The sequence below is a fragment of the Coregonus clupeaformis genome, unplaced genomic scaffold (assembly GCF_020615455.1).
Source record: "Coregonus clupeaformis isolate EN_2021a unplaced genomic scaffold, ASM2061545v1 scaf0045, whole genome shotgun sequence".
NCBI classification, from domain to species: domain Eukaryota; kingdom Metazoa; phylum Chordata; class Actinopteri; order Salmoniformes; family Salmonidae; genus Coregonus; species Coregonus clupeaformis.
Genome location: NW_025533500.1, coordinates 649,208 through 673,214, shown reverse-complemented (window position 1 = coordinate 673,214; position 24,007 = coordinate 649,208). Strand labels below are relative to the sequence as shown.

The window sequence follows — 24,007 nt, the reverse complement described above, 5'->3', positions numbered from 1 at the left end:
TGTACTGTATATAGTAACCTGTACTGGTCTGTCTCCCTACCCTCATGTACTGTATATAGTAACCTGTACTGGTCTGTCTTCATCCCCTCCTGTACTGTATATAGTAACCTGTACTGGTCTGTCTCCATACCCTCCTGTACTGTAAATAGTAACCTGTACTGGTCTGTCTTCATCCCCTCCTGTACTGTATATAGTAACCTGTACTGGTCTGTCTCCATACCCTCCTGTACTGTATATAGTAACCTGTACTGGTCTGTCTTCATCCCCTCCTGTACTGTATATAGTAACCTCTACTGGTCTGTCTCCATCCCTCCTGTACAGTATATAGTAACCTGTACTGGTCTGTCTCCATTCCCTCCTGTACTGTATATAGTAACCTGTACTGGTCTGTCTCCATACCCTCCTGTACTGTATATAGTAACCTCTACTGGTCTGTCTCCATCCCTCCTGTACAGTATATAGTAACCTGTACTGGTCTGTCTCCATTCCCTCCTGTACTGTATATAGTAACCTGTCCTGGTCTGTCTCCAGCCCCTCCTGTACTGTATATAGTAACCTGTCCTGGTCTGTCTCCATACCCTCCTGTACTGTATATAGTAACCTGTCCTGGTCTGTCTCCATACCCTCCTGTACTGTATATAGTAACCTGTCCTGGTCTGTCTCCATGCCCTCCTGTATATAGTAACCTGTACTGGTCTGTCTCCATCCCCTCCTGTACTGTATATAGTAACCTGTCCTGGTCTGTCTCCATTCCCTCCTGTATATAGTAACCTGTACTGGTCTGTCTCCATCCCCTCCTGTACTGTATATAGTAACCTGTACTGGTCTGTCTCCATTCCCTCCTGTACTGTATATAGTAACCTGTCCTGGTCTGTCTCCATTCCCTCCTGTACTGTATATAGTAACCTGTACTGGTCTGTCTCCATCCCCTCCTGTATATAGTAACCTGTCCTGGTCTGTCTCCATACCCTCCTGTACTGTATATAGTAACCTGTCCTGGTCTGTCTCCATTCCCTCCAGTACTGTATATAGTAAACTGTCCTGGTCTGTCTCCATCCCCTCCTGTACTGTATATAGTAACCTGTCCTGGTCTGTCTCCATACCCTCCTGTACTGTATATAGTAACCTGTCCTGGTCTGTCTCCATCCCCTCCTGTACTGTATATAGTAACCTGTCCTGGTCTGTCTCCATTCCCTCCTGTACTGTATATAGTAACCTGTACTGGTCTGTCTCCATCCCCTCCTGTACTGTATATAGTAACCTGTACTGGTCTGTCTCCATACCCTCCTGTACTGTATATAGTAACCTGTACTGGTCTGTCTCCATCCCCTCCTGTACTGTATATAGTAAACTGTCCTGGTCTGTCTCCATGCCCTCCTGTACTATATATAGTAACCTGTACTGGTCTGTCTCCATCCCCTCCTGTACTGTATATAGTAACCTGTACTGGTCTGTCTCCATACCCTCCTGTACTGTATATAGTAACCTCTACTGGTCTGTCTCCATCCCTCCTGTACAGTATATAGTAACCTGTACTGGTCTGTCTCCATTCCCCTCCTGTACTGTATATAGTAACCTGTCCTGGTCTGTCTCCAACCCCTCCTGTACTGTATATAGTAACCTGTACTGGTCTGTCTCCATTCCCTCCTGTACTGTATATAGTAACCTGTCCTGGTCTGTCTCCATTCCCTCCTGTACTGTATATAGTAACCTGTACTGGTCTGTCTCCATCCCCTCCTGTACTGTATATAGTAACCTGTCCTGGTCTGTCTCCATTCCCTCCTGTACTGTATATAGTAACCTGTACTGGTCTGTCTCCATCCCCTCCTGTACTGTATATAGTAACCTGTCCTGGTCTGTCTCCATTCCCTCCTGTATATAGTAACCTGTACTGGTCTGTCTCCATCCCCTCCTGTACTGTATATAGTAACCTGTCCTGGTCTGTCTCCATACCCTCCTGTACTGTATATAGTAACCTGTCCTGGTCTGTCTCCAAACCCTCCTGTACTGTATATAGTAACCTGTCCTGGTCTGTCTCCATGCCCTCCTGTACTGTATATAGTAACCTGTCCTGGTCTGTCTCCATTCCCTCCTGTATATAGTAACCTGTCCTGGTCTGTCTCCATCCCCTCCTGTATATAGTAACCTGTCCTGGTCTGTCTCCATTCCCTCCTGTATATAGTAACCTGTCCTGGTCTGTCTCCATCCCCTCCTGTACTGTATATAGTAACCTGTACTGGTCTGTCTCCATTCCCTCCTGTACTGTATATAGTAACCTGTACTGGTCTGTCTCCATACCCTCCTGTACTGTATATAGTAACCTGTACTGGTCTGTCTCCATGCCCTCCTGTACTATATATAGTAACCTGTACTGGTCTGTCTCCATCCCCTCCTGTACTGTATATAGTAACCTGTACTGGTCTGTCTCCATACCCTCCTGTACTGTATATAGTAACCTCTACTGGTCTGTCTCCATCCCTCCTGTACAGTATATAGTAACCTGTACTGGTCTGTCTCCATTCCCTCCTGTACTGTATATAGTAACCTGTCCTGGTCTGTCTCCATACCCTCCTGTACTGTATATAGTAACCTGTACTGGTCTGTCTCCATTCCCTCCTGTACTGTATATAGTAACCTGTCCTGGTCTGTCTCCATTCCCTCCTGTACTGTATATAGTAACCTGTACTGGTCTGTCTCCATCCCCTCCTGTACTGTATATAGTAACCTGTCCTGGTCTGTCTCCATTCCCTCCTGTAATATAGTAACCTGTACTGGTCTGTCTCCATACCCTCCTGTACTGTATATAGTAACCTGTCCTGGTCTGTCTCCATACCCTCCTGTACTGTATATAGTAACCTGTCCTGGTCTGTCTCCATTCCCTCCTGTACTGTATATAGTAACCTGTCCTGGTCTGTCTCCATTCCCTCCTGTACTGTATATAGTAACCTGTACTGGTCTGTCTCCATCCCCTCCTGTACTATAGTAACCTGTCCTGGTCTGTCTCCATACCCTCCTGTACTGTATATAGTAACCTGTCCTGGTCTGTCTCCATACCCTCCTGTACTGTATATAGTAACCTGTCCTGGTCTGTCTCCATTCCCTCCAGTACTGTATATAGTAACCTGTCCTGGTCTGTCTCCATTCCCTCCTGTACTGTATATAGTAACCTGTCCTGGTCTGTCTCCATTCCCTCCTGTACTGTATATAGTAACCTGTACTGGTCTGTCTCCATCCCCTCCTGTACTGTATATAGTAACCTGTCCTGGTCTGTCTCCATTCCCTCCTGTACTGTATATAGTAACCTGTACTGGTCTGTCTCCATTCCCTCCTGTACTGTATATAGTAACCTGTACTGGTCTGTCTCCATACCCTCCTGTACTGTATATAGTAACCTGTACTGGTCTGTCTCCATCCCCCTCCTGTACTGTATATAGTAAACTGTCCTGGTCTGTCTCCATGCCCTCCTGTACTATATATAGTAACCTGTACTGGTCTGTCTCCATCCCCTCCTGTACTGTATATAGTAACCTGTCCTGGTCTGTCTCCATCCCCTCCTGTACTGTATATAGTAACCTGTCCTGGTCTGTCTCCATGCCCTCCTGTACTGTATATAGTAACCTGTCCTGGTCTGTCTCCATTCCCTCCTGTAGTATAGTAACCTGTCCTGGTCTGTCTCCATCCCCTCCTGTATATAGTAACCTGTCCTGGTCTGTCTCCATTCCCTCCTGTATATAGTAACCTGTCCTGGTCTGTCTCCATTCCCTCCTGTACTGTATATAGTAACCTGTACTGGTCTGTCTCCATTCCCCTCCTGTACTGTATATAGTAACCTGTACTGGTCTGTCTCCATACCCTCCTGTACTGTATATAGTAACCTGTACTGGTCTGTCTCCATGCCCTCCTGTACTATATATAGTAACCTGTCCTGGTCTGTCTCCTTCCCCTCCTGTACTGTATATAGTAACCTGTACTGGTCTGTCTCCATACCCTCCTGTACTGTATATAGTAACCTCTACTGGTCTGTCTCCATCCCTCCTGTACAGTATATAGTAACCTGTACTGGTCTGTCTCCATTCCCTCCTGTACTGTATATAGTAACCTGTCCTGGTCTGTCTCCATACCCTCCTGTACTGTATATAGTAACCTGTACTGGTCTGTCTCCATTCCCTCCTGTACTGTATATAGTAACCTGTCCTGGTCTGTCTCCATTCCCTCCTGTACTGTATATAGTAACCTGTACTGGTCTGTCTCCATCCCCTCCTGTACTGTATATAGTAACCTGTCCTGGTCTGTCTCCATTCCCTCCTGTATATAGTAACCTGTACTGGTCTGTCTCCATCCCCTCCTGTACTGTATATAGTAACCTGTCCTGGTCTGTCTCCATACCCTCCTGTACTGTATATAGTAACCTGTCCTGGTCTGTCTCCATTCCCTCCTGTACTGTATATAGTAACCTGTCCTGGTCTGTCTCCATGCCCTCCTGTACTGTATATAGTAACCTGTACTGGTCTGTCTCCATCCCCTCCTGTATATAGTAACCTGTCCTGGTCTGTCTCCATACCCTCCTGTACTGTATATAGTAACCTGTCCTGGTCTGTCTCCATACCCTCCTGTACTGTATATAGTAACCTGTCCTGGTCTGTCTCCATTCCCTCCAGTACTGTATATAGTAACCTGTCCTGGTCTGTCTCCATTCCCTCCTGTACTGTATATAGTAACCTGTCCTGGTCTGTCTCCATTCCCTCCTGTACTGTATATAGTAACCTGTACTGGTCTGTCTCCATCCCCTCCTGTACTGTATATAGTAACCTGTCCTGGTCTGTCTCCATTCCCTCCTGTACTGTATATAGTAACCTGTACTGGTCTGTCTCCATTCCCTCCTGTACTGTATATAGTAACCTGTACTGGTCTGTCTCCATACCCTCCTGTACTGTATATAGTAACCTGTACTGGTCTGTCTCCATCCCCTCCTGTACTGTATATAGTAACCTGTCCTGGTCTGTCTCCATTCCCTCCTGTACTGTATATAGTAACCTGTACTGGTCTGTCTCCATCCCCTCCTGTACTGTATATAGTAACCTGTCCTGGTCTGTCTCCATTCCCTCCTGTACTGTATATAGTAACCTGTACTGGTCTGTCTCCATTCCCTCCTGTACTGTATATAGTAACCTGTACTGGTCTGTCTCCATACCCTCCTGTACTGTATATAGTAACCTGTACTGGTCTGTCTCCATCCCCTCCTGTACTGTATATAGTAAACTGTCCTGGTCTGTCTCCATGCCCTCCTGTACTATATATAGTAACCTGTACTGGTCTGTCTCCATCCCCTCCTGTACTGTATATAGTAACCTGTCCTGGTCTGTCTCCAAACCCTCCTGTACTGTATATAGTAACCTGTCCTGGTCTGTCTCCATGCCCTCCTGTACTGTATATAGTAACCTGTCCTGGTCTGTCTCCATTCCCTCCTGTATATAGTAACCTGTCCTGGTCTGTCTCCATCCCCTCCTGTATATAGTAACCTGTCCTGGTCTGTCTCCATTCCCTCCTGTATATAGTAACCTGTCCTGGTCTGTCTCCATTCCCTCCTGTACTGTATATAGTAACCTGTACTGGTCTGTCTCCATTCCCTCCTGTACTGTATATAGTAACCTGTACTGGTCTGTCTCCATACCCTCCTGTACTGTATATAGTAACCTGTACTGGTCTGTCTCCATGCCCTCCTGTACTATATATAGTAACCTGTACTGGTCTGTCTCCATCCCCTCCTGTACTGTATATAGTAACCTGTACTGGTCTGTCTCCATACCCTCCCTGTACTGTATATAGTAACCTCTACTGGTCTGTCTCCATCCCTCCTGTACAGTATATAGTAACCTGTACTGGTCTGTCTCCATTCCCTCCTGTACTGTATATAGTAACCTGTCCTGGTCTGTCTCCATACCCTCCTGTACTGTATATAGTAACCTGTACTGGTCTGTCTCCATTCCCTCCTGTACTGTATATAGTAACCTGTCCTGGTCTGTCTCCATTCCCTCCTGTACTGTATATAGTAACCTGTACTGGTCTGTCTCCATCCCTCCTGTACTGTATATAGTAACCTGTCCTGGTCTGTCTCCATTCCCTCCTGTATATAGTAACCTGTACTGGTCTGTCTCCAGCCCCTCCTGTACTGTATATAGTAACCTGTCCTGGTCTGTCTCCATACCCTCCTGTACTGTATATAGTAACCTGTCCTGGTCTGTCTCCATTCCCTCCTGTACTGTATATAGTAACCTGTCCTGGTCTGTCTCCATTCCCTCCTGTACTGTATATAGTAACCTGTACTGGTCTGTCTCCATCCCCTCCTGTATATAGTAACCTGTCCTGGTCTGTCTCCATACCCTCCTGTACTGTATATAGTAACCTGTCCTGGTCTGTCTCCATACCCTCCTGTACTGTATATAGTAACCTGTCCTGGTCTGTCTCCATTCCCTCCAGTACTGTATATAGTAACCTGTCCTGGTCTGTCTCCATTCCCTCCTGTACTGTATATAGTAACCTGTCCTGGTCTGTCTCCATTCCCTCCTGTACTGTATATAGTAACCTGTACTGGTCTGTCTCCATCCCTCCTGTACTGTATATAGTAACCTGTCCTGGTCTGTCTCCATTCCCTCCTGTACTGTATATAGTAACCTGTACTGGTCTGTCTCCATTCCCTCCTGTACTGTATATAGTAACCTGTACTGGTCTGTCTCCATACCCTCCTGTACTGTATATAGTAACCTGTACTGGTCTGTCTCCATCCCCTCCTGTACTGTATATAGTAACCTGTCCTGGTCTGTCTCCATGCCCTCCTGTACTATATAGTAACCTGTACTGGTCTGTCTCCATCCCTCCTGTACTGTATATAGTAACCTGTACTGGTCTGTCTCCATACCCTCCTGTACTGTATATAGTAACCTGTCCTGGTCTGTCTCCAAACCCTCCTGTACTGTATATAGTAACCTGTCCTGGTCTGTCTCCATGCCCTCCTGTACTGTATATAGTAACCTGTCCTGGTCTGTCTCCATTCCCTCCTGTATATAGTAACCTGTCCTGGTCTGTCTCCATCCCCTCCTGTATATAGTAACCTGTCCTGGTCTGTCTCCATTCCCTCCTGTATATAGTAACCTGTCCTGGTCTGTCTCCATTCCCTCCTGTACTGTATATAGTAACCTGTACTGGTCTGTCTCCAATCCCTCCTGTACTGTATATAGTAACCTGTACTGGTCTGTCTCCATACCCTCCTGTACTGTATATAGTAACCTGTACTGGTCTGTCTCCATGCCCTCCTGTACTATATATAGTAACCTGTACTGGTCTGTCTCCATTCCCCTCCTGTACTGTATATAGTAACCTGTACTGGTCTGTCTCCATACCCTCCTGTACTGTATATAGTAACCTCTACTGGTCTGTCTCCATCCCTCCTGTACAGTATATAGTAACCTGTACTGGTCTGTCTCCATTCCCTCCTGTACTGTATATAGTAACCTGTCCTGGTCTGTCTCCATACCCTCCTGTACTGTATATAGTAACCTGTACTGGTCTGTCTCCATTCCCTCCTGTACTGTATATAGTAACCTGTCCTGGTCTGTCTCCATTCCCTCCTGTACTGTATATAGTAACCTGTACTGGTCTGTCTCCATCCCCTCCTGTACTGTATATAGTAACCTGTCCTGGTCTGTCTCCATTCCCTCCTGTATATAGTAACCTGTACTGGTCTGTCTCCATCCCCTCCTGTACTGTATATAGTAACCTGTCCTGGTCTGTCTCCATACCCTCCTGTACTGTATATAGTAACCTGTCCTGGTCTGTCTCCATTCCCTCCTGTACTGTATATAGTAACCTGTCCTGGTCTGTCTCCATTCCCTCCTGTACTGTATATAGTAACCTGTACTGGTCTGTCTCCATCCCCTCCTGTATATAGTAACCTGTCCTGGTCTGTCTCCATACCCTCCTGTACTGTATATAGTAACCTGTCCTGGTCTGTCTCCATACCCTCCTGTACTGTATATAGTAACCTGTCCTGGTCTGTCTCCATTCCCTCCAGTACTGTATATAGTAACCTGTCCTGGTCTGTCTCCATCCCCTCCTGTACTGTATATAGTAACCTGTCCTGGTCTGTCTCCATTCCCTCCTGTACTGTATATAGTAACCTGTACTGGTCTGTCTCCATCCCCTCCTGTACTGTATATAGTAACCTGTCCTGGTCTGTCTCCATTCCCTCCTGTACTGTATATAGTAACCTGTACTGGTCTGTCTCCATTCCCTCCTGTACTGTATATAGTAACCTGTACTGGTCTGTCTCCATACCCTCCTGTACTGTATATAGTAACCTGTACTGGTCTGTCTCCATCCCCTCCTGTACTGTATATAGTAAACTGTCCTGGTCTGTCTCCATGCCCTCCTGTACTATATATAGTAACCTGTACTGGTCTGTCTCCTCCCCTCCTGTACTGTATATAGTAACCTGTACTGGTCTGTCTCCATACCCCCCTGTACTGTATATAGTAACCTCTACTGGTCTGTCTCCATCCCTCCTGTACAGTATATAGTAACCTGTACTGGTCTGTCTCCATTCCCTCCTGTACTGTATATAGTAACCTGTCCTGGTCTGTCTCCAACCCCTCCTGTACTGTATATAGTAACCTGTACTGGTCTGTCTCCATTCCCCTCCTGTACTGTATATAGTAACCTGTCCTGGTCTGTCTCCATTCCCTCCTGTACTGTATATAGTAACCTGTCCTGGTCTGTCTCCATCCCCTCCTGTACTGTATATAGTAACCTGTCCTGGTCTGTCTCCATTCCCTCCTGTACTGTATATAGTAACCTGTACTGGTCTGTCTCCATCCCCTCCTGTACTGTATATAGTAACCTGTCCTGGTCTGTCTCCATTCCCTCCTGTATATAGTAACCTGTACTGGTCTCTCTCCATCCCCTCCTGTACTGTATATAGTAACCTGTCCTGGTCTGTCTCCATACCCTCCTGTACTGTATATAGTGACCTGTACTGGTCTGTCTCCATCCCCTCCTGTACTGTATATAGTAACCTGTCCTGGTTTGTCTCCAAACCCTCCTGTACTGTATATAGTAACCTCTACTGGTCTGTCTCCATTCCCTCCTGTACTGTATATAGTAACCTGTACTGGTCTGTCTCCATGCCCTCCTGTACTGTATATAGTAACCTGTCCTGGTCTGTCTCCATTCCCTCCTGTACTGTATATACAGTGAGGGAAAAAAGTATTTGATCCCCTGCTGATATTGTACGTTTGCCCACTGACAAATAAATTATCAGTCTATAATTTTAATGGTATGTATATTTGAACAGTGAGAGACAGAATAACAACAAAAAAATCCAGAAAAACGCATGTCAAAAATGTTATAAATTGATTTGCATTTTAATGAGGGAAATAAGTATTTGACCCCCTCTCAATCAGAAAGATTTCTGGCTTCCAGGTGTCTTTTATACAGGTAACGAGCTGAGATTAGGAGCACACTCTTAAAGGGAGTGCTCCTAATCTCAGTTTGTTACCTGTATAAAAGACACCTGTCCACAGAAGCAATCAATCAATCAGATTCCAAACTCTCCACCATGGCCAAGACCAAAGAGCTCTCCAAGGATGTCAGGGACAAGATTGTAGACCTACACAAGGCTGGAATGGGCTACAAGACCATCGTCAAGCAGTTTGGTGAGAAGGTGACAACAGTTGGTGTGATTATTCGCAAATGGAAAAAACACAAAAGACCTGTCAATCTCCCTCGGCCTGGGGCTCCATGCAAGATCTCACCTCGTGGAGTTGCAGTGATCATGAGAACGGTGAGGAATCAGCCCATAACTACACGGGAGGATCTTGTCAATGATCTCAAGGCAGCTGGGACCATAGTCACCAAGAAAACAATTGGTAACACACTACGCCATGAAGGACTGAAATCCTGCAGCGCCCGCAAGATCCCCCTGCTCAAGAAAGCACATATACAGACCCGTCTGAAGTTTGCCAATGAACATCTGAATGATTCAGAGGAGAACTGGGTGAAAGTGTTGTGGTCAGATGAGACCAAAATCGAGCTCTTTGGCCTCAACTCAACTCGCCGTGTTTGGAGGAGGAGGAATGCTGCCTATGACCCCAAGAACACCATCCCCAACGTCAAACATGGAGGTGGAAACATTATGCTTTGTGGGTGTTTTTCTGCTAAGGGGACAGGACAACTTAACCGCATCAAAGGGACGATGGACGGGGCCATGTACCGTCAAATCTTGGGTGAGAACCTCCTTCCCTCAGCCAGGGCATTGAAAATGGGTCGTGGATGGGTATTCCAGCATGACAATGACCCAAAACACACGGCCAAGGCATCAAAGGAGTGGCTCAAGAAGAAGCACATTAAGGTCCTGGAGTGGCCTAGCCAGTCTCCAGACCTTAATCCCATAGACAATCTGTGGAGGGAGCTGAAGGTTCGAGTTGCCAAATGTCAGCCTCGAAACCTTAATGACTTGGAGAAGATCTGCAAAGAGGAGTGGGACAAAATCCCTCCTGAGATGTGTGCAAACCTGGTGGCCAACTACAAGAAACGTCTGACCTCTGTGATTGCTAACAAGGGTTTTGCCACCAAGTACTAAGTCATGTTTTGCAGAGGGGTCAAATACTTATTTCCCTCATTAAAATGCAAATAAATTCATAATTTTTATGACATGCGTTTTTCTGGATTTTGTTGTTGTTATTCTGTCTCTCACTGTTCAAATAAATCTACCATTAAAATTATAGACTGATAATTTCTTTGTCAGTGGGCAAACGTACAAAATCAGCAGGGGATCAAATACATTTTTCCCTCACTGTAGTGTCCTGGTCTGTCTCCATCCCCTCCTGTATATAGTAACCTGTCCTGGTCTGTCTCCAAACCCTCCTGTACTGTATATAGTAACCTGTACTGGTCTGTCTCCATTCCCTCCTGTACTGTATATAGTAACCTGTACTGGTCTGTCTCCATACCCTCCTGTACTGTATATAGTAACCTGTACTGGTCTGTCTCCATCCCCTCCTGTACTGTATATAGTAAACTGTCCTGGTCTGTCTCCATGCCCTCCTGTACTATATATAGTAACCTGTACTGGTCTGTCTCCATCCCCTCCTGTACTGTATATAGTAACCTCTACTGGTCTGTCTCCATACCCTCCTGTACTGTATATAGTAACCTCTACTGGTCTGTCTCCATCCCTCCTGTACAGTATATAGTAACCTGTACTGGTCTGTCTCCATTCCCTCCTGTACTGTATATAGTAACCTGTCCTGGTCTGTCTCCAACCCCTCCTGTACTGTATATAGTAACCTGTACTGGTCTGTCTCCATTCCCTCCTGTACTGTATATAGTAACCTGTCCTGGTCTGTCTCCATTCCCTCCTGTACTGTATATAGTAACCTGTCCTGGTCTGTCTCCATCCCCTCCTGTACTGTATATAGTAACCTGTCCTGGTCTGTCTCCATTCCCTCCTGTACTGTATATAGTAACCTGTACTGGTCTGTCTCCATCCCCTCCTGTACTGTATATAGTAACCTGTCCTGGTCTGTCTCCATTCCCTCCTGTATATAGTAACCTGTACTGGTCTGTCTCCATCCCCTCCTGTACTGTATATAGTAACCTGTCCTGGTCTGTCTCCATACCCTCCTGTACTGTATATAGTAACCTGTACTGGTCTGTCTCCATCCCCTCCTGTACTGTATATAGTAACCTGTCCTGGTTTGTCTCCAAACCCTCCTGTACTGTATATAGTAACCTCTACTGGTCTGTCTCCATTCCCCCCTGTACTGTATATAGTAACCTGTACTGGTCTGTCTCCATGCCCTCCTGTACTGTATATAGTAACCTGTCCTGGTCTGTCTCCATTCCCTCCTGTGCTGTATATAGTAACCTGTACTGGTCTGTCTCCATACCCTCCTGTACTGTATATACAGTGAGGGAAAAAAGTATTTGATCCCCTGCTGATATTGTACGTTTGCCCACTGACAAATAAATTATCAGTCTATAATTTTAATGGTATGTATATTTGAACAGTGAGAGACAGAATAACAACAAAAAAATCCAGAGAAACGCATGTCAAAAATGTTATAAATTGATTTGCATTTTAATGAGGGAAATAAGTATTTGACCCCCTCTCAATCAGAAAGATTTCTGGCTTCCAGGTGTCTTTTATACAGGTAACGAGCTGAGATTAGGAGCACACTCTTAAAGGGAGTGCTCCTAATCTCAGTTTGTTACCTGTATAAAAGACACCTGTCCACAGAAGCAATCAATCAATCAGATTCCAAACTCTCCACCATGGCCAAGACCAAAGAGCTCTCCAAGGATGTCAGGGACAAGATTGTAGACCTACACAAGGCTGGAATGGGCTACAAGACCATCGTCAAGCAGTTTGGTGAGAAGGTGACAACAGTTGGTGTGATTATTCGCAAATGGAAAAAACACAAAAGACCTGTCAATCTCCCTCGGCCTGGGGCTCCATGCAAGATCTCACCTCGTGGAGTTGCAGTGATCATGAGAACGGTGAGGAATCAGCCCATAACTACACGGGAGGATCTTGTCAATGATCTCAAGGCAGCTGGGACCATAGTCACCAAGAAAACAATTGGTAACACACTACGCCATGAAGGACTGAAATCCTGCAGCGCCCGCAAGATCCCCCTGCTCAAGAAAGCACATATACAGACCCGTCTGAAGTTTGCCAATGAACATCTGAATGATTCAGAGGAGAACTGGGTGAAAGTGTTGTGGTCAGATGAGACCAAAATCGAGCTCTTTGGCCTCAACTCAACTCGCCGTGTTTGGAGGAGGAGGAATGCTGCCTATGACCCACAAGAACACCATCCCCAACGTCAAACATGGAGGTGGAAACATTATGCTTTGTGGGTGTTTTTTCTGCTAAGGGGACAGGACAACTTAACCGCATCAAAGGGACGATGGACGGGGCCATGTACCGTCAAATCTTGGGTGAGAACCTCCTTCCCTCAGCCAGGGCATTGAAAATGGGTCGTGGATGGGTATTCCAGCATGACAATGACCCAAAACACACGGCCAAGGCATCAAAGGAGTGGCTCAAGAAGAAGCACATTAAGGTCCTGGAGTGGCCTAGCCAGTCTCCAGACCTTAATCCCATAGACAATCTGTGGAGGGAGCTGAAGGTTCGAGTTGCCAAATGTCAGCCTCGAAACCTTAATGACTTGGAGAAGATCTGCAAAGAGGAGTGGGACAAAATCCCTCCTGAGATGTGTGCAAACCTGGTGGCCAACTACAAGAAACGTCTGACCTCTGTGATTGCTAACAAGGGTTTTGCCACCAAGTACTAAGTCATGTTTTGCAGAGGGGTCAAATACTTATTTCCCTCATTAAAATGCAAATAAATTCATAATTTTTATGACATGCGTTTTTCTGGATTTTGTTGTTGTTATTCTGTCTCTCACTGTTCAAATAAATCTACCATTAAAATTATAGACTGATAATTTCTTTGTCAGTGGGCAAACGTACAAAATCAGCAGGGGATCAAATACTTTTTTCCCTCACTGTAGTGTCCTGGTCTGTCTCCATCCCCTCCTGTATATAGTAACCTGTCCTGGTCTGTCTCCAAACCCTCCTGTACTGTATATAGTAACCTGTCCTGGTCTGTCTCCATGCCCTCCTGTACTGTATATAGTAACCTGTCCTGGTCTGTCTCCATTCCCCTCCTGTACTGTATATAGTAACCTGTCCTGGTCTGTCTCCATCCCCTCCTGTACTGTATATAGTAACCTGTCCTGGTCTGTCTCCATCCCCTCCTGTACTGTATATAGTAACCTGTCCTGGTCTGTCTCCAGCCCCTCCTGTACTGTATATAGTAACCTGTCCTGGTCTGTCTCCATCCCCTCCTGTATATAGTAACCTGTCCTGGTCTGTCTCCATCCCCTCCTGTATATAGTAACCTGTCCTGGTCTGTCTCCAGCCCCTCCTGTACTGTATATAGTAACCTGTCCTGGTCTGTCTCCATCCCCTCCTGTATATAGTAACCTGTCCTGGTCTGTCTCCATCCCCTCCTGTATATAGTAACCTGTACTGGTCTGTCTCCATCCCCTCCTGTACTGTATATAGTAACCTGTACTGGTCTGTCTCCATCCCCTCCTGTACTGTATATAGTAACCTGTCCTGGTCTGTCTCCATCCCCTCCTGTATATAGTAACCTGTCCTGGTCTGTCTCCATTCCCTCCTGTACTGTATATAGTAACCTGTCCTGGTCTGTCTCCATCCCCTCCTGTATATAGTAACCTGTACTGGTCTGTCTCCATACCCTCCTGTACTGTATATAGTAACATGTCCTGGTCTGTCTCCATCCCCTCCTGTACTGTATATAGTAACCTGTCCTGGTCTGTCTCCATTCCCTCCTGTACTGTATATAGTAACCTGTACTGGTCTGTCTCCATCCCCTCCTGTATATAGTAACCTGTACTGGTCTGTCTCCATCCCCTCCTGTACTGTATATAGTAACCTGTACTGGTCTGTCTCCATACCCTCCTGTACTGTATATAGTAACCTGTACTGGTCTGTCTCCATCCCCTCCTGTATATAGTAACCTGTACTGGTCTGTCTCCATCCCCTCCTGTATATAGTAACCTGTACTGGTCTGTCTCCATTCCCTCCTGTACTGTATATAGTAACCTGTACTGGTCTGTCTCCAGCCCCTCCTGTATATAGTAACCTGTCCTGGTCTGTCTCCATCCCCTCCTGTATATAGTAACCTGTCCTGGTCTGTCTCCATCCCCTCCTGTATATAGTAACCTGTACTGGTCTGCCTCCTTCCCCTCCTGTACTGTATATAGTAACCTGTACTGGTCTGTCTCCATTCCCTCCTGTATATAGTAACCTGTCCTGGTCTGTCTCCATCCCCTCCTGTACTGTATATAGTAACCTGTCCTGGTCTGTCTCCATTCCCTCCTGTACTGTATATAGTAACCTGTACTGGTCTGTCTCCATTCCCTCCTGTACTGTATATAGTAACCTGTACTGGTCTGTCTCCATCCCCTCCTGTACTGTATATAGTAACCTGTCCTGGTCTGTCTCCATTCCCTCCTGTACTGTATATAGTAACCTGTACTGGTCTGTCTCCTTCCCCTCCTGTACTGTATATAGTAACCTGTCCTGGTCTGTCTCCATTCCCTCCTGTACTGTATATAGTAACCTGTACTGGTCTGTCTCCATCCCCTCCTGTATATAGTAACCTGTCCTGGTCTGTCTCCATACCCTCCTGTACTGTATATAGTAACCTGTCCTGGTCTGTCTCCATTCCCTCCTGTATATAGTAACCTGTCCTGGTCTGTCTCCATCCCCTCCTGTATATAGTAACCTCTACTGGTCTGTCTCCATTCCCTCCTGTACTGTATATAGTAACCTGTACTGGTCTGTCTCCATACCCTCCTGTACTGTATATAGTAACCTGTCCTGGTCTGTCTCCATACCCTCCTGTACTGTATATAGTAACCGGTACTGGTCTGTCTCCAGCCCCTCCTAACACCCCCCTCTCCTCTATTCCCCCCTCCTAACACCCCCCTCTCCTCTATTCCCCCTCCTAACACCCCCCTCCTAACACCCCCCTCTCCTCCTATTCCCCCCTCCTAACACCCCCCTCTCCTCTATTCCCCCCTCCTAACACCCCCTCTCCTCTATTCCCCCCTCCTAACACCCCCCTCTCCTCTATTCCCCCCTCCTAACACCCCCCTCTCCTCTATTCCCCCTCCTAACACCCCCTCTCCTCTATTCCCCTTCTTAACACCCCCTCTCCTCTATTCCCCCTTCTTAACACCCCCTCTCCTCTATTCCCCCTCCTAACACCCCCCTCTTCTCTATTCCCCCCTTCTTAACACCCCCTCTCCTCTATTCCCCCCTCCTAACACCCCCCTCTTCTCTATTCCCCCCTTCTTAACACCCCCCTCTCCTCTATTCCCCCTTCTTAACACCCCCCTCTCCTCTATTCCCCCTCCTAACACCCCCCTCTCCTCTATTCCCCCTTCTTACACCCCCCCCTCTCCTCTATTCCCCCCTCCTAACACCCCCCTCCTAACACCCCCCTCTCCTCTATTCCCCTCTCCTCTATTCCCCCCCTCCTAACACCCCCCTCTCTAACCCAGGGGAGAGGTTGACTGACTCTTGGGTCTCACAAATCACCTCTACAGGAGCCCATTGAGTTAACAGACCCCCTGTCACACACACACAGCTAATAACCACATCAATTACAACTACACTCACCACCAGGGAGGGTGAGGGATGGGGACTGTTCCCTTTTCTACACTCCTCCATCTTTCCCTCCTCTCATTCACCCTTCATTTCAAGAAGGCACCTCTGACATCCTTCCTCTCCTCTCCTCTCCTCTCCTCTCCTCTCCTCTCCTCTCCTCTCCTCTCCTCTCCTCTCCTCTCCTCTCCTCTCCTCTCCTCTCCTCTCTCCTCCCTCCCTTCTCTCATTCCCACTCATTTCAAGTAGTCACCTGTGATGGTATCCTTGTGACATCAGTGTGTACAGATCTGTCACAATAGATAACATCTCTTTATAGCTAACGGTGATGACGGGAGGGAGGGTGCTGTGTGTACAGTAAGAAGGGATGGGGCGAGAGGAGAAGAGGGGGAGGGGTTCTCAGCCCAGCCCGGCCGAGGGACATCTGAAGGACTGTTGTTTATCTTCTACCCCTCAGACAGACAGCCACGGAGGGAGGGAGGGAGGGAGGGAGGGAGGGGGATTCATCATACACAACATGTGCTATCTTCCCACTGACCCCCCTACTGCCCTACGGTCGCCCCAACATATCCCCCTCGCCCATTATTAGCCCTTTTTAATAATATTATCCCCCACACACACTTCTCTGCCCCCCAGACACTGAACACGAATATCCATCCCCCATTATATAGTAGGACTATCAGTCATTATATAGTAGGACTATCAGTCATTATATAGTAGGACTATCAGTCATTATATAGTAGGACTATCAGTCATTATAAAGTAGGACTACCAGTCATTATATAGTAGGACTATCAGTCATTATATAGTAGGACTATCAGTCATTATATAGTAGGACTATCAGTCATTATATAGTAGGACTATCAGTCATTATAAAGTAGGACTACCAGTCATTATATAGTAGGACTATCAGTCATTATATAGTAGGACTATCAGTCATTATATAGTAGGACTATCAGTCATTATATAGTAGGACTACCAGTCATTATATAGTAGGACTACCAGTCATTATATAGTAGGACTATCAGTCATTATATAGTAGGACTATCAGTCATTATATAGTAGGACTATCAGTCATTATATAGTAGGACTATCAGTCATTATATAGTAGGACTAAACTAAAGTGAAATTTAAGTGATAGAATTGGAAAATAACAATGACATGTGGTCCTCTGTAGCTCAGCTGGTAGAGCATGGCGCTTGTAACGCCAGGGTAGTGGGTTCGATCCCCGGGACCACCCATATGTAAAAATTTATTCACACATGACTGTAAGTCGCTTTGGATAAAAGCGTCTGCTAAATGGCATATTATTACATGTGAAGCGTCTATTTACATTTGAAGCGTCTATTTAGTGTTTAATAGTATTGCAATCCAGTTACCAAAGTTGTCAAAATCAGAAATAAATCATTTATAGGCCTACATCAAGTTGTGACTGGCAAGATGGGTCAACTGGCAAAAAATACCAACTGTTTTTCATCGATAGCTGAATATAATCATTCCACATGCATGGCAAATGAAAGAATGTATTAATGTGTCAGCAAAAACTTCACAAATAAGTCTGACAACTGTCAACTAGCCTACCTTCTCTCCAGTCTTGGCGTGAAGTCCCTCTCTGACTTTAGCGAAGGAGCCCTCTCCAAGTTTCCTCCCGATCAAGTAGTTTCCCACCCGCTTGGTGTGGTAAAAGTTACGGAGGATATCCGCGGCAGGACTGCCTAGAGAAGCCGGGGCAACGTTCTCGGGGGTAGAGGCCGGGGCTTTACCCCCATGTAACCGGGGACTATCGATAACCATGTCAAAGTCAGCGGCTGGAATAAAAGCCCCTAACTGTCAAACTACAAACTACGGTTAATTTTCACCTGAGAAGTTTCCAACTGTCCGCCCTCGCTCTCCTCTGCGCTCTAAACCGGGCCAGTCCGGTATGTGAGGTGCATCTGAAGTGAAGTCCGGCAAAGTCCCGTCTGCCTGTCCCGTCGGTTGTACTTAATGATTGTAAATATGCCTACTTAACGGAAACCCGAGCTAGCGCCACCTGTTCAATCAACGCGGTGTGCGCAGTTTCCTCGAGCTTGACGCGTCCAAACGTGTTCTATCACCTTAAGGGTCTCATAAAGAGAATAGAATTCAAAATAGGCTTCTTGACTGAGAAAGAAATATCTAAATATTTCCACAAGTTTCCGACATTTTGTTAAAAGTGAGTGTAAATATCATTGTGTTGTTAATTAAACTTCTCTCTCTGTCCCTCTATCAATCTGTTCTGTATCTGAGCGTTCCTTTCCGGTGGGTAGTTATTGAATAGACGTGAAGGTGCAGAACGCTGTAGGGTTTGAAGCGACTTGCCCGGTTCAGTGGGTGGGCGTTACTTGATTGTGAGAAAACGCTCCTGGCTCGGTAACCGGGTTGAGCTGTAATCCTCTCCTCCCCGAACACACTAGCAGCCCCCTTGCAGCTCAAACAAAGGCTGGTCTAACTCGCCTGGAGACGGGCTATAGGGATGATATCACCTGGCGCTCTCTCTGCCCTGATTTGAAGGTGACTCCTGGAAGTTAAAGAACATGGACCTTGATTAATGAGCCTATTGATTTTTCTTGCTCTTTGGAGAGAGCCACCGTTCCTCCTCTGCCCCAAAAGGGGCTTGTCTTGAATATAGATATGCTAGACAGAAGATAACCTTGTGGTGTAGGCTAGGCTATGTTGTTATCCATGGATAGTCTAAACGTTAATGGTGTGTTACGTCTAGGCTAATATAGGGGTGGTTTTGCATGTTCTTTTAGGAACAAAGAAATGTGTTGATTTGTGATGTTGAACATTGCGTAAAAAGGGCTGCGACTCTCCATTCCACGCGATCTGCTCTGTTACCACAATAACACGACGAGAGTCTCCGTGTGCCAATAACCAAATGAGATACTGTCGTAGTAAATATATTATGTTATAGCTTGGTCTGGCTAAAATTTTGTGCATGACCCATCTTGTGTTGGGCCTTCGGATTTAATACAATGGACAAAGACTTCTATCTTGTCGGCCTTGTCAGCAGGTGGCTAAGAACAACACCCACGCCATAGGTCTCTCAGTCCTTCCAACTCACGAGTTCTCCCATGACACACACAAACACAAACACACACACACACATTATTACTGATAACACACGCACACACAAAATCCCCTCTTTCGGCTGAACATTTTCCCAAACCACACACACACACACACACATTATTACACACACACATTATTACTGATAACACACCACACACAAAATCCCTCTTTCAGCTGAACATTTTCCCAAAACACACACACACACACACACATTATTACACACACACATTATTACTGATAACACACGCACACACAAAATCCCTTCTTTTAGGCTGAACATCTGAAGACAGACAACCCGACTCAGAGCCAATGCAATGGAAGTGACCTCGACCAACTCATCAGGACCAATCAGAAGATCAGAACTCCTAGAATCAACCTACTTTATTTTATTGTATAAAATGTCAGCACACAATGTTTAGGGCGCGCTCTCAGATATCTCCCTACGAGATTGACGAACGGGTCCGTACACGCTTATTACAGATATCTTTACCTCTGAATAAACTGCCTTATATTATACAATTATCCACCGTGTCCGAAAGTCTCTACTTGGTCTCCGTTCTCCAGTAAACTTGTTTTATCAACAATACACACCCACATGTTTTTATACAGTGATGTCTCAAGACAAAGATGACAGTGGTCTGGTCTAAATAACCCGTGTGTTGGCTTTCTGTTAGTGTGTTATTTGTGCAGTCAAATGCATAGGATACAGCTATTGCATCAAATGTGTTGGAAAGCAGTAACACGCGGGAAACTAAAACTGTGATTCTTCTTCTCTCTTTTCTTCTGTTTATTCATCACCATGGAGACGGAGGCTGTTTTAATTCATGAATGAATGATCATTGAAGTGAGCAAAGAGCAGCGGAGTCCCTTTGAAGGTCTCTTCATCTGAGAGGGATGAGCTCAGTCTCTCTGCTGTCCTGTCTCTATGAACACACACACACACACACACACACACACACACACACACACACACACACACACACACACACACAGACACAGACACACACATACTGCACACACACACACACACACACACTGTACACACACACACACACAGGAAAAACACTCTGTTAAGTTCATAACCAAAGTGCTACATTCAACATCTTAAATTAAGCTCCCAAAGAGTAAATCGTCTATCATAGTCTATCAACACTTAAAGGGTTGATCATAGTCTATCAACACTTAACGGGTTTATCATAGTCTGTCAACACTTAAAGGGTTGATCATAGTCTGTCAACACTTAAAGGGTTGATCATAGTCTGTCAACACTTAAAGGGTTGATCATAGTCTATCAACACTTAAAGGATTGATCATAGTCTGTCAACACTTAAAGGGTTGATCATAGTCTGTCAACACTTAAAGGGTTGATCATAGTCTGTCAACACTTAAAGGGTTGATCATAGTCTGTCAACACTTAAAGGGTTGATCATAGTCTCTGGACTATGATTTACGTTTGAAGATTGATCATAGTCCACATTTAAGTCATTTAGCAGACGCTCTTATCCAGAGCGACTTACAGGAGCAATTAGGGTTAAGTGCCTTGCTCAAGGGCACATCGACAGATTTTTCACTTGGTCGGCTCGGGGATTAGAACCAGTGACCTTTCGGTTACTGGCACAACACTCTTACCCACTAAGCTACCTGCCGCCCCAACGTGTACACATACGCACAGCAGTGTTTTAGAATATTGGACCATTGACTTTCATACTTTTCTAATTGTCAGAGCAGCTCAAACTATTTATCCAACTGTCAACACATTCAAATGAATAGAGGGTGATTGATTTAGCCCACTCCGGTACCGGAGACGTGTTGGTTGGGGATAGTACCTACTGTATGTCACAATGGGAGGCGGGACTATCGAGTCGCAGCGTCTGTGGACTATGATTTACACTTAATTTACTGCAGTGGGCTAAATCAGGGTCACGCAGATTGATTATTGGTAGTCTTAAATCTCCTTTGAAACAAAAGTATACACCTAACACTCATGTACCATGTCAGATATAGAGTTGAAATCTATTCAATTTTGAGTTTACATCCCAATATTACACTTGATAAACAAAACTGTTTAACATAGAAACACCAGATTTTTTGTCATTTAAAAAAATATTAATTATTAATTATGAAAAATATGAATATAAATATAAAGTTCCACCCATGAGGCCAAAAACACAGCTTTTGGTCATTGACTGCAGGAAAAGGGTCTTAAGATGAGGCGTTGCCATGGTGCAAATCATAATCAATCAATCCACAAAAATACCATATTTTGGGCGGTAGGTTGTTAAGGAACACAATATGGAGTAAAAAATAAATAAAACAATATTTAGCTTTTTTTATTTGTTCATGTTTTGCAAAACACTCAACCATTTAATTGTTCTTGTCATTGATAGCCTAGAAAATTGACAATTTCATTTTTCTGTCCGCTGCAAAGTGTCAGCTCAGCACATTGCCTCATAGCGCCTCCACCTTGCTTTGTCTCCTGGACGATGCGGTCTAGACAGACACTGACGACATCAGACACAGGAAATATGGAGCTAAAACGAGAATGTGGCGCCATCTATTGGTAGTATCATGTATTACAACCAATACAATGATTTCTTCCATACCCCGAAGTTGTACCGTAGTGATGAATGAGCCAGCCAGGTATGCTATGTGTGTCCGCCATTTCTTCAATATGACTGATATTACTAGGCTATTATATTGTAATAGCATTTACAAAGTTACTTTGGACCATAATAGCCGACATAGTGTAATATGAGTTGCATATACTGTTAAATGGCTGCCCCTCACACCTACACTGATGCTAAAATGATTACTGATTAGATTTATTACTACCGTCATCTACGCTGCTGTTCATTGATTATTGATTGCCATTACCATTAGTATCTATCTATTTATCCTGCTACTGGTTAGTATCTATCTATTTATCCTGCTACTGGTTAGTATCTATCTATTTATCCTGCTACTGGTTAGTATCTATCTATTTATCCTGCTACTGGTTAGTATCTATCTATTTATCCTGCTACTGGTTAGTATCTATCTATTTATCCTGCTACTGGTTAGTATCTATATATTTACCCTGCTGCTGGTTAGTATCTATCTATTTATCCTGCTACTGGTTAGTATCTATTTATCCTGCTACTGGTTAGTATCTATCTATTTATCCTGCTACTGGTTAGTATCTATCTATTTATCCTGCTACTGGTTAGTATCTATCTATTTATCCTGCTACTGGTTAGTATCTATCTATTTATCCTGCTACTGGTTAGTATCTATCTATTTATCCTGCTACTGGTTAGTATATATCTATTTATCCTGCTACTGGTTAGTATCTATCTATTTATCCTGCTACTGGTTAGTATCTATCTATTTATCCTGCTACTGGTTAGTATCTATCTATTTATCCTGCTACTGGTTAGTATCTATCTATTTATCCTGCTACTGGTTAGTATCTATCTATTTATCCTGCTACTGGTTAGTATCTATCTATTTATCCTGCTACTGGTTAGTATCTATCTATTTATCCTGCTACTGGTTAGTATCTATTTATCCTGCTACTGGTTAGTATCTATCTATTTATCCTGCTACTGGTTAGTATCTATTTATCCTGCTACTGGTTAGTATCTATCTATTTATCCTGCTACTGGTTAGTATCTATCTATTTATCCTGCTACTGGTTAGTATCTATCTATTTATCCTGCTACTGGTTAGTATCTATCTATTTATCCTGCTACTGGTTAGTATCTATCTATTTATCCTGCTACTGGTTAGTATCTATCTATTTATCCTGCTACTGGTTAGTATCTATCTATTTATCCTGCTACTGGTTAGTATCTATCTATTTATCCTGCTACTGGTTAGTATCTATCTATTTATCCTGCTACTGGTTAGTATCTATTTACCCTGCTACTGGTTAGTATCCATCTATTTATCCTGCTACTGGTTAGTATCTATCTATTTATCCTGCTACTGGTTAGTATCTATCTATTTATCCTGCTACTGGTTAGTATCTATCTATTTATCCTGCTACTGGTTAGTATCTATCTATTTATCCTGCTACTGGTTAGTATCTATCTATTTATCCTGCTACTGGTTAGTATCTATCTATTTATCCTGCTACTGGTTAGTATCTATCTATTTATCCTGCTACTGGTTAGTATCTATCTATTTATCCTGCTACTGGTTAGTATCTATCTATTTATCCTGCTACTGGTTAGTATCTATCTATTTATCCTGCTACTGGTTAGTATCTATCTATTTATCCTGCTACTGGTTAGTATCTATCTATTTATCCTGCTACTGGTTAGTATCTATCTATTTATCCTGCTACTGGTTAGTATCTATCTATTTATCCTGCTACTGGTTAGTATCTATCTATTTATCCTGCTACTGGTTAGTATCTATCTATTTATCCTGCTACTGGTTAGTATCTATCTATTTATCCTGCTACTGGTTAGTATCTATCTGTTTATCCTGCTACTGGTTAGTATCTATCTATTTATCCTGCTACTGGTTAGTATCTATCTATTTATCCTGCTACTGGTTAGTATCTATCTATTTATCCTGCTACTGGTTAGTATCTATCTATTTACCCTGCTACTGGTTAGTATCTATCTATTTATCCTGCTACTGGTTAGTATCTATCTATTTATCCTGC

At 44.5% G+C, this 24,007-nt stretch overlaps 1 protein-coding gene across 1 annotated transcript in view; it reads right to left on the bottom strand.

Annotated features, from left to right (window-relative positions):
- The window catches only part of LOC121556274 (hormonally up-regulated neu tumor-associated kinase homolog A-like), a 73,528-nt gene extending 55,195 nt beyond the window's left edge, over nt 1–18,333 (bottom strand). The window contains exon 1 of the mRNA XM_041870174.2: nt 17,842–18,333. Coding sequence (XP_041726108.1) covers nt 17,842–18,054 — 213 coding nt within the window. The 5' untranslated portion in view covers nt 18,055–18,333. The remainder of the gene's footprint in view (nt 1–17,841) is intronic.
- Between the last annotated feature and the right edge of the window lie 5,674 nt (nt 18,334–24,007).